Source organism: Podarcis melisellensis (assembly GCF_964234715.1).
Source record: "Podarcis melisellensis genome assembly, chromosome: 5".
Taxonomy (NCBI): domain Eukaryota; kingdom Metazoa; phylum Chordata; class Lepidosauria; order Squamata; family Lacertidae; genus Podarcis; species Podarcis melisellensis.
Genome location: NC_138537.1, coordinates 44,417,155 through 44,428,825, shown reverse-complemented (window position 1 = coordinate 44,428,825; position 11,671 = coordinate 44,417,155). Strand labels below are relative to the sequence as shown.

Below are 11,671 nucleotides of genomic sequence, written 5' to 3'. Positions count from 1 at the left end.
TTGTTGCCTTTGCTGCATAGAACTACCATGGCTACTCCTCTGGAAATACAAGACAATTCACATTAAATTTGGGAGTAGGGCAGTTTCTAATGCTCAGCTTACATAACCTAACTTACATAGCCTAACTTCCTTGCTGGTCTTCTGTTTAAGGCCAACTGTACAGACCCTCGACCCACTGATTTTCATCCTTGCCTACAAACCACACACTAATAATAATAATTTTATTATTTGTACCCTGCCCATCTGGCTGGGTTTCCCCAGCCACTCTGGGCGGCTTCCATAGAAACCAAAAATACACTAAAATATCACACATTAAAAACTTCCCTGAACAGGGCTGCCTTAAGATGTCTTCTGAATGTCAGGTAGTTGTTTATCGCTTTGACATCTGATGGGAGGACGTTCCACAGGGCGGGCGCCACTACCGAGAAGGCCCTCTGTCTGGTTCCCTGTAGCTTTGCTTCTCGCAATGAGGGAACCACCAGAAGGCCCTCGGCGCTGGACCTCAGCATCCGGGCAGAACGATGGGGGTGGAGACGCTCCTTCAGGTATACTGGGCCAAGGCCGTTTAGGGCTTTAAAGGTCAACACCAGCACTTTGAATTGTGCTCGGAAACATACTGGGAGCCAATGTAGGTCTTTCAAGACCAGTGTTATGTGGTCTTGGCGGCCGCCCCCAGTCACCAGTCTAGCTGCCGCATTCTGGATTAGTTGTAGTTTCCGAGTCACCTTCAAAGGTAGCCCCACGTAGAGCGCATTGCAGTAGTCCAAGCGGGAGATAACTAGAGCGGTCAAGAGAGCCATTGGAAAAAATATTCCTGCACATGCTCTCTTGCAGAGTAAATAAAGAAAGAGTATACAGTGGAACCTCGGTTTTCAAACGTAATCCATTCCGGAAGTCCGTTTGACTTCCAAAACATTCAAAAACCGAGAATCAAAAGGCGGCTGGGCAAATCTAATTGGGGAAAAATGAGAAATGTGTAAATGCGTTTGGCTTCTAAGGCAAATTCGAAAACAGAAGCAGTCACTTCCAGGTTGTTGGCGTTCGGCTCCTGAAATGTTTGGCAGCCGAGATATTCAACAACCGAGATTTGACTATATTTTAAACCATCCATTGATATGCAGGAACTTGGTTCCTTCCCAAACTGATTATACTTACCAGATGCAATAGTTAGCTGGTGGCTTGATTTTAAATGTTTACATGTCAACTGCTTTGATTTTTTATGATTTAGCAGTATATAAATATTTTTCTAAATACATATATCTTACAACAATCACAATAATTCTGAAACAGTTCTCTCCCCCCCCCCCCCACTTTTAACATTTTCATTTTTGTGTAAGAATGGAATGGTCAGCATTGGAACAGTGTAAATGGGACTTGCAATGAATTGTTGTAATGTGGAGTGTTCCTGTTCACTTTTCATGGCAGCCAGCCACTCAATCTCTTCTCACACCATTTTCCATTGTCCATCCCAGCATTCCATAGCCACTGAGCATGCTCAGTCCTCACTGGGTTGTTTGGGAAGGATTCCCCCATTAGGGTTTTTCATATAAAGAATTGTTGTATTTTGCAAACCCAAGCCTGCTGATATTTCCTTCTTGTGAGTGGGTGACATCATTTTGGCTAAATAAGTAACAGCACTCATACAGTGACTGCATCACTCTTATCCACAGATATGTATTTAACTGGTACTAGATATGTATTTAACTGGTTCTTGTTCAAAAAGAGCAAGAGGTACAGCAATCGTACCATATATTGCCTGATTTTGTGTACAAAATACTTCGCTCCTTCAGTTTTTTGCATTTTGTCAATGAAGCATGAGTCCCGTTCTCTGAACAAAATACAAACAAAAAGGAAATGCAAATATATTTTAAATACATATTTTAGATCAGTTCTGTTTCCCATGGGCTTTAAATTGGTTCAAGCCACAGCACTGTATAAATAAGATATTGCATGTACATCTGCAGCTGTATATCTGAATAGATTACTGGTTCAGTAGGATATTACATAATGAAGCCAAGGCTGCTTAATCAAGAGCCGTAATAGCAGTGAGTGCTTAGGAATGTAGCCCAAGGCCAAAACTGACAGCAGATGTACAGACTGAAGGGACCCCTTTCAAACACTTTCTGCAAAGGAAATATACACACTCAAGTAGTTTCAGAACAGCTCACACTCATGTAGCTAAAACTACATTAAGAAATAAGGGGAAATAAATTTAAAGTATAATCCCATGCATATTAATACAAAAGTTAAATTCCATGTGTTCAGTGGGGACTATTCCCAGATAAATGTGCACAGGATTACAGCTTAAATTAGAAACCATTGGCAGCTATACATATTGATGTATATAGATTGATTGATTTGCAAATTGGCTGAACTTAGTCTTTTAAAGAAAATCTAAACAAGCTGTCAAATTTCATTTCTGCACACTCAGCTCCCACTAAACAAAGACCAAGTTGGGAGGAAAAAAAATCCAGTCCTCTAACTCTTTCTTTAATTACTTAGGTAGTAAAACTAGATAGATTTTCATACTCAGGGATGCAAAATGCCAGTACAAAGTGATGGTTGAACCTACACACAATAACCATACACAGGGAACCACCTGCATGCAGCTTTTTCAAACAGCTTTCTAGTGCTCATCCAACTACCATGAGATTGTATTCCTCAGCCCTGAAACATGAAAAATTTCAGCCTAATGATTAATCTGACTGAGCTCTGAGCAGAGAAGAGTTTCATCCTTTAAAGCACTCTAAAACAAAACAAGATATATTTCATTTGTGATCTCCAGAAGTGTAGATCCTTGGAAAAATTAATCCATTAAAAATATGCACACGTGGGATTGCAGTCTGCAATTAGATACATTAAAATAGCCAGCTTTTTATAACTGCAACATTGGCGATGGAAAAAATCCAAGAGTTTCCTCCATTTGCAGGTCAGAATCTTGTACACTGTGCAATGTACACTTTGCATCATTACAAACTGGCAGATTATTTGGGGATGAGATCAGTCCCATAGTGCATTTGGTGAGGAAGGAATAGAGGAAGGGTCTCCATAAGTCCTCAGACATGTATTTTCTCAGTGGTTTCTATCAGCTCTTTAACACCGTGCAACAGTCTCTCTTCATTTCAGAAGGTGAGTCAGTTGGTCGCGCAAATTTGAAGACTGTTCAACACTGAAGATGAGAAGGAAGACTTCAATAGACACTCAAGGATATTAGGATATATTAAATATTGACTGTAAATGGGCCAGTCTGGGCTGCTTCTGCAATGTAAAGATGGACCAGGGTTGTCAGGATAAAATGGGGAGGGATCTGCTGATTTAGTCCACTAATCGCCCCTCCCAAAATATCCTTTAGAGATTGAAAGAAGAGGACACCCTAAGTCAACAAGAAGGGAACAGATGCTTCCATTTTAAAGGTTAACATTTAATACCCCACTGACTGACCCAAAAGGTTTTGCAGCAGCTTAAAAGAATAGAAATAATGTTTGTTTTTACCTAACAAAACCACTTTACACCCAGGACTTAATTCAATTAAATCAACAACCAAGTAGCTAAAGATCCAACATTCTAGATACTTATCTTGGAGTGAGTCCTGACTTACTTCCAACTAAACATGGCTAGGATTGGACTGCACATCTCTCTGACTGAGAAATGAGGGTGAGGAAGAAGTGAGGTGTAAATGGGGACAATTTAAACAAAAGCCATAAGCATGAGGCTCATTGGCAAAATGAATCTGAGCTTGAGCGATCAGGATGTCACCTAGGAGAGGAACCTTTGAAGTGCAATCCTGTGGGTGTTTACTTGGAAATAAGTCCCAATGTGTTAAACAGGGACTGCTCACCAGTAGTAAGCCTTACTCTCACAAATGGAGGTCCGTAGAGCAGGAAACAGAAACCATTGTGGAAAAAGCCAAAACTGTAAAGAGTATAGCCTTCTTGGTCCACTCACCTTTTTAAAACGATTTTTATATATCAAACAGTTTTATATATGCTTTTATTATATTGTAAACGGCTTCAAGATGCTTCATAAGCATAGCTGTCAAGTGTCCCTTATTTGAAGGGACAGTCCCTTATTCCAGGGCCATGTCCCGCTGCTGTCCCTTATTGATGGATGTCCCTTAAATGATGTCCCTTAAATTTCAAAGGAAGCAGCTCCTCTCCCTCCCGCCCTGCCGGCCAGGGAGGAGGGAGGCTCCAACTGTGTTGCTTGGCTGCATTGCTCACCCAATAAGAAGTCTAAGAACGACTGGGGGGTGGAGCTTGCATGCCTTGTGTGTGGCTAGTTAATGCAAGCTGAGGGGGTTTTTGAATGCTGGACGCCATTTTGTTGCACGTGCTGCTGCAAACTTTGCAGTGCAAAGCCAGCCGGGGAGCCATCTTAAGTTGAGGCTGCATAGGCCTTGTGGCGCATGTGATTCAGATTCTAGTCAGTTGAACCTCTGGTTACAAAGTTGGTTGGACAGTGTTCTTGGTGCTACCAGCATGATTTTGACCAGACTGCAGGAGGACAGGAAGACTGGAGTGTCTGGAACAGGTGAGGCTGCAGGTCCCTTATTCTGGCTGCTGGTCCCTTATTTTCAAGGCTGCTGGTCCCTTATTTTCAAATCTGTAAGTTGACAGCTATGTTCATAAGAAGCAGTTCATAAATTAAAGGCTCTGGGTTATTATTTATGTATGTATTTATTTCATCACACATTTTACCTGTTTTTACTATGTTACACTTTAAAAATCAAGCAGTATCACTATTATTTAACATTTATTTGGCACCAGCAGTGTGCCACCTTTGTACAGTTTTGTACAGAGGTGATATAGTCCTAACCTATTTGGTTTACATTCAAAATAACATGAACAGAACAAAAGGCAAAAGTAGCAACAAGGGGGAGTGTAAAGGCCACTCAAATAAAGCAGAGCAAACTTACTTTTTCTGAATAGCTTCTTGCCTAGAAAAAAAAAGATGTCAATATAAAATAAATTATAAGGAAACTGGCTGCAAGGTGCTTAAGAACACAAACAGGTTGAACTGAATTCTGAACTGATGAAAGGCGGCCTGATTTCAGGAAGCTAAATAAATGAACAAGTATCAGATTGACTTCACTTCCATGATATATAGAACTGAACTGACATCCAGAAATTGCTACCAGTGTTGCAAAGAAGCTTGTGAAGTAAAGCTGCAAAAAGATAAATCCTACTTCTGAAAATTCCTTTTATGATGGCCATTAGATGCGTCTCAGAGATGGGTAAGGTAAAACAACCTAAGAGTCGATTTAGCTATTTTATCTTAGTAGTTAATAACAGAAGCTATATTGGAATGCTGGTAGTAGAGGACAAGAGTAACAAAATAATGCAGTGTGGAGTGTAGCTGTTCAAGATTCCAGCATTTTTTGTTCCATTCTACAATCCCCAACAGTCAGACAGCATTCATTGGACAATAAGCATGTTTGGGAAGATTTCCTCCTTAGGGTCCCCCGCCCCCCAAAAAATGTTTTTTTACTTCTGCAAATCATGGAGTTCCCCCAAGCTTGCTGAAATGTCACTTTTGTGTTTGGTAAGTGAAGTTTTGGTTACATCACAGCCTGGACACTGGAAACATTAGAGGGGATGAGATTTTAATAGTCCTGGTAAATCAAATAAAGAGTACACAATGCATATACTTACTGGTACTGCAGATGAGTAGTTATAATGGCCATTTTCCTTAAACTCTGCAAAGGAGAAAATATTAAATACGGTAGATTTCCCCTCACTATGATTCTCAATCATTACTCATGGCATTTTACGTTACACTCTCCTAGCCTTGAGTATCTGTTGTCCTGAATGATCTGAAAGCCTTTGAAATTAACTTTATTTAACAATTTTATTTTTCCAGCTCTATACCTAGCCACTTCATACATTCTCCCAAATTTTTCAGTTCTGATCATGACACACCCTCCTAGAACTCATTTGGGAGCTCCCCTTTTAATTTTATTTAATATTGGATTTCAGATTCAGTTCAGTAATTTTGGAATTCTAATCCTGAGAGCAACAAGCAAGATTCCTAATTGGCAAGCTTGATTAAAATAAAAAATAAAAATCTACCAGGCTTGGGCTGGACAACATACAGCTCACATACCATCTGTAACCAACCACACCAGCTGCCACCAGCCATGGCCTAAAGTTCATCACCAGCAACTGTATAAATTATGGGAAAATGTAATCACATTTTCTAGTTTTGGTTGAGTTTCATAGGAAGCAGAGTTCCCTTCTTAGCCACAGAAGCTGAGCAAGCTCCCTTGCCACATAGACTGACTCACCTAGAAGTCTGTAGACTGCCAATACTGCTCAAGAATTAATATAATAAATAATAAACCTTTATTGTCACTACACTACCTGTATGCAGTGAAATTAAATGAGCCCCCCTCCCCCCACACATACACTTACTTCCTGAAACTCCAACATAAATCATGAAGGCACAAGACTGGAATTATTGGGGCGGCGATGCACAGATATATAAGCCAACCGTATGTAGCAATGTCCACAGTCCCATATTTCAGAGATGAACAACTAGAGATGAATGATTTATTTATTTATTGTCTAGCTCAAAGCTGGTAACGTTCTTGGTATAGATAACAATAAGCCAATGACTGTTTAATTTTCTTTAAATCTAACCAATAATACTAATGTCAAGGCTATTCTGATAAACATATAAAGACTAATGTAGACTATTTGAAAATGATAAAGGCAGGTAGCCTATAGTGCTTCTGAGGTGAAGTCCAGATCATGTTAGGAATGGTGGAGAAACAAACACCTTTCAATTCCTAACCCTGCACTTTATGAGTCACCTCCTCTTTTTCCCATGTCTTGCAGTTCACAGAGAAGAACCTAGTTATCTGACAAAGTCCCCACTTTTGTAGCTCAAGTATTTCTTACATCTTCTGAGTGCAGAATGGCATCCTCTTGCATCACCATGTTTCTGGCAGCTTGACCTAAGAACTGAAAGACATGGAAGCCACAGTAAGATACACAAGTTTCCTGTTCTTAGGTGCCAGTGATGTAGCATTCCACTGGTCCTCAAAGGTGGCAATTCTGCTCATAGCTTACTATTCCAATAGCATTTAAGCAATCTAAATGTAAGAATTATTGCAGGCTTAACAAACAAAGGGTTAAAAAATATTATTTGGGACTCATGGAAACATGCAGTTGGCTGCCATGAGTTTGGAATTCTCTTTTATTTTGACACAAGGTTTCAAGTAAGCTAAAGAATTAATACTCCAAAGCACGGGTAAGCAAACTAAGGCCCGGGGGCCAGATCTGGCCCAATCACCTTCTAAATCCGGCCCGCGGATGGTCCAGGAATCAGCATGTTTTTACATGAGTATAATGTGTGCTTTTATTTAAAAACAATCTCTGGGTTATTTGGGGGGCATAGGAATTTGTTCATTTTTTTCTTCTTCAAAACATAGTCTGGCCCCTGACAAGGTCTGAAGGAGAGTGAACTGCCCCCCCGCTGAAAACGTTTGCTGACCTCTGCTCCAAAGGCTTGGGGACATTGAGATGCAATCATGAGCAGCTGAAATCAAGACTTGACAATCGAATAATTTGTATGCTGCCTTTATTCCATTGAACTTATCCCTTCTAAGATATCTGGTAGACCTGCCAAACATTGAAATGAGGGTAGCCTTTACACAGGCAAGTTTAAATGTCCTTCTACTAGAGGACTAGATAAGCTGGCACAAAGGAATTCCTAAGAAGGACAAAGTTTATGGTTGCAACTCTGTGCCAATAGAAGACAGAACTCATGTGCTCCTTAAGAACATAGAAGGGAAGGTCACCCCCAGCAAAGACTTGTTGTTTGCTGTCTCTTGTAGAGAAGTATATATCCTTTCAGAATATTTCTTGCTAAGGCTCTACAAATCCATGCTATTAAACTTAAAGGGGTTATAGGGAATGATTTATCCTTTAAATACTAAAGCAGAAATGTAAATCTCTATTACTGTATTAATATTTTTGTTATCATTTTCATGTGTATAATGGCTGTCTGCTAAAACACAATAAACATATTTATATGTTTTCCAAAAGAAAAGAAAACAAATTGTACAGCGTTTTCCAATTAGCATTCCGTTAGTGTCTGACTTCCCCTCTACCCTTCCATGGTTTCCTCAAATTTCCTAGTACTGCTGCATATTATAATTATTCTATGGCTTCTCTCCTCCACCGTATTCTCAGTATACATTTTCTGCTGTTCTTACTCAAATCCTGCTTGCGGTTTAACATGTTTGCAATAAAAAAAAAAATAATCTACAAACATTTTCCAATCCTCCTTGAAAAAAGTCTCATCTTGCTCTGTAATTTTACTAGTTACAGATAGGTAGCCGTGTTGGTCTGCCATAGTCAAAACAAAAAAATTCCTTCCAGTAGCACCTTAAAGACCAACTAAGTTAGTTCTTGGTATGAGCTTTCGTGTGCATGCACACTTCTTCAGATGCACTGAAATAGAAGTTACCAGACCCTTCTATATAGTGAGAAGGTGGGGAGGGGTATTACTCAGAAGGGTGGTGGGAATGGGTGATTAATCACCTATTCCCACCACCCTTCTGAGTAATACCCCTCCCCACCTTCTCACTATATAGAAGGGTCTGGCAACTTCTATTTCAGTGTATCTGAAGAAGTGTGCATGCACACGAAAGCTCATACCAAGAACTAACTAAGTTGGTCTTTAAGGTGCTACTGGAAGGAATTTTTTTTGTAATTTTACTAGTTAAATTTGCTAATTCAGCATATTCCATCAGTTTCAACTGCCAATCCTCTTTAGTAGGTACTGCCTCATCTCACCATTTTTTTGTGCATATAGTATTCTTGCTCACAGACAAGAATAAATTATTTTGGGTGTTTTTGGTACATCTGTCCCAGTTATCCCTAAAAGAAAAGCTTCTGGTCTTTTGGGTAGAGCCTCCTTAAATATTCTCTTTACCTTGCTATAAATCATCTCCCAGAGTTTTAACCCAGGGAGTCCCAGAAAATAGGTAATGCCATGCAGCCCCTCCCCCATGAGCCCCTGTGAGGCTGTTGCCTCAAGTGGCACTTTGAGAGGGGCAACAGATTTGCTCTGAGTGCTGCACCTGCCTCCTTGCATTCTGCCAGGAGTTCTCTGGAAGGGTATTTATTTATTTATTTAGCTTTCTATTTTTAATAAAAATCTCAAAGTGGTTTACAGCATATTAAATCAATAAAACAAGAGTCAGGCAATGTTCCTCTGGCCTCATGAAGAGCCTCTTCAGTAGGGCTGGTGAATCTGGGCCTCGTCCACCAGGCCAAGTGGAAGGGGCCTTGCAGGGAGCGGCTAACTTCTATTATACCTTATTCTCATGAGCAGAAGAATTTTTAAGGTTTTTTGTATGGGAGCGAAAAAAATAAATAAAAAGTACTTCCAAACCCACCCACCACATATGCTTCTTTATTTGACAACTTGTTGCTTTTAAGGCCGACATATCTTGCAGATGTGTTCAGTCACTTGAATGTAATACCTCAAAATAGGGAATAAATTTTACAAATTTTGACTGTTAAAAAGTCAAAATCCTCCCTCCTAGGCAAAAACAACAGGGCTTTTTGTCCTTTTCAAAAGCATCATCACTTATGTTCTTGTATCAAATCCCTACCCCCACCCCTTTCTCAGCTTGGAGACTGTCAGTTGCTGGGAATCACAAGTGGGCAGAAGGCTGTTGTTCTCATGTCTAGCTTGGGGACTTCCCACAGGCAAGATACTGTGAGAGGATGATGCTGGCCCAATCCTGCAGGCTTCTCTGCAGAAAGGCAGACCAAGATTCATATTGCCAATCATTTGTCAGCCCGAACAGTGCGGAGCACAGTATTTTATGATTGCAGCTAGTGGGAGAGAACTACTACGGCTTTTTAAAAGGAGGTGGAAACAGCAAGTGTGCTGAGAACTTTTGATTTTAAACCGATACCCATTTTCAAAACCAGAACAAGGAGTACAATGGAAAGCACTACTCAGCTGCTGTCCAACCCCCCTCCCCCCATGCCTAGGGCACTACACCCCTCTTACAGCGATAGGAAGCTGGAGCAGTTCCAAAACAGCCGGCATCCCACAGAGAATACAAATCCCACCATGCATTGCGCTCCCCAGCTGCCGGTCTAAAGTTTTGCCGCAGCGCAGTGCTTTCTGGGCCTCGTAGTCTCTCTCACCTCGGCGCTCCGAGAACCCTTCAGCACCTGTTTGGTGAGGGCGATGACATCCGTGCCGCAGCTGGTCACCTTCTCGGTCAACAGTCCCTTCACCGAGTGGCCGAATCGAGTCTGAACGTCCACGGCGCTCGCAGCTGAGGGTGCTGCCATCTTGGTAATGTCACCCGCCCGAACAAGCCCGTCTCCCACGTGAAGGATGCAACGACGGCGAGCGAGAAAGGGCAAAACAGGTGAAAAGGCAAGACAGCGAAACCGCTCTCCCAGAGGGTCCAGACCACGATCTTACGGATGTTGTGTTCTCAGTCTGTCAGACCCACACAGTCAGACATTAAGAAGTAATGGGGACATGCCCTTCCCCATTATTATTAATTTCTCAGGATCACCGCTTCTTCACACAGTGATTTATTTGCGCGCGCGCGCGCATACACAAACACACACACAGACCCCTCCTCTACCAAGATACTCAGATATAAATGAGAACAGAAAACAGAATCACAATCCCAGCCAATAAAATACAAATCTTTAATCAAATTTAAAGCGACAAAGCAGAAACACCAGAGAGGCACTCACAATCACACCAGTGTGGTGTACCACACCCTTCAAGAACTACTGTTTTAAGCTCCTTTGGTCAGGGACCTTTCTGCTCGTTCTTTGTAAAATGCCAAGTGCAGACATGGCACTGTATGAAAATATTAATAGTTGTCAGCTAAACCTGTAGTGAAAGGAGGTGGTAGAACACTGAGGTGAAAGAATGGGCTGCAGCCAGCACTTCATGGTAGGAAACAACACTTTTGTCTTTGCCTGCATATAAAAACTCCTTGTAAGGAGAAACTGAACACATCCTGGAGAAATGTTCTGTGCCAGTAATCTCCCTGCTGGGCTAGTTTTCTCCTTGCAGGAGAAGCAGCACCGCTCACCTGTCTTCCCAACATCAAGCATCCCTGCCCGTTACCGACAGCAAGAAGGGGAGAAAGTGAGGAGCTTAGTGCAAGAGCAGTGGCAAGTGCAGTGGCAGAACCAATCTGATGTACCTGCCACTATGCTCACACTGCACCAAGCTCCCTGCCACTGCATCCTTCCCTCTCCTGGTAACTGGGAGTGACACTCAGGGTTGGGAAGCCTGGTGAGCAACGCTGCCCCACCTCACCAACTGTTACTGGTATCACCTCTGCATCCTCAATTTCATGCAAGCTTCCAATTGCTATTTTGGCCAACTTAAGAAGCCTAAATGGGAGAAATAGATATCTACAGTAAACAATACACATGAAAATGCTACATACAGTGGTACCTCGGGTTAAGTACTTAACTCGTTCCAGAGGTCCGTTCTTAACCTGAAACTGTTCTTAACCTGAAGCACCACTTTAGCTAATTGGGCCTCCCGCTGCTACCGCGCCACCGCTGCACGATTTCTGTTCTCATCCTGAAACAAAGTTCTTAACCTGAAGCACTATTTCTGGGTTAGTGGAGTCTGTAACCTGAAGTGTATGTAACCTGAAGCG

General features: G+C 41.6%; 1 protein-coding gene across 1 annotated transcript; it reads right to left on the bottom strand.

Annotated features, from left to right (window-relative positions):
- Positions 1-2,333: 2,333 nt before the first annotated feature.
- BORCS7 (BLOC-1 related complex subunit 7) lies at positions 2,334-10,575 on the bottom strand. Its single transcript, XM_081911612.1, has 5 exons — positions 10,173-10,575; positions 6,900-6,962; positions 5,652-5,695; positions 4,916-4,936; positions 2,334-3,169 (listed from the first exon to the last, which is right to left on the bottom strand). Exons 1-5 carry the CDS (start codon positions 10,320-10,322, stop codon positions 3,118-3,120), a joined length of 330 nt encoding a protein of 109 aa, XP_081767738.1. The 5' UTR covers positions 10,323-10,575; the 3' UTR covers positions 2,334-3,117.
- Positions 10,576-11,671: the final 1,096 nt, after the last annotated feature.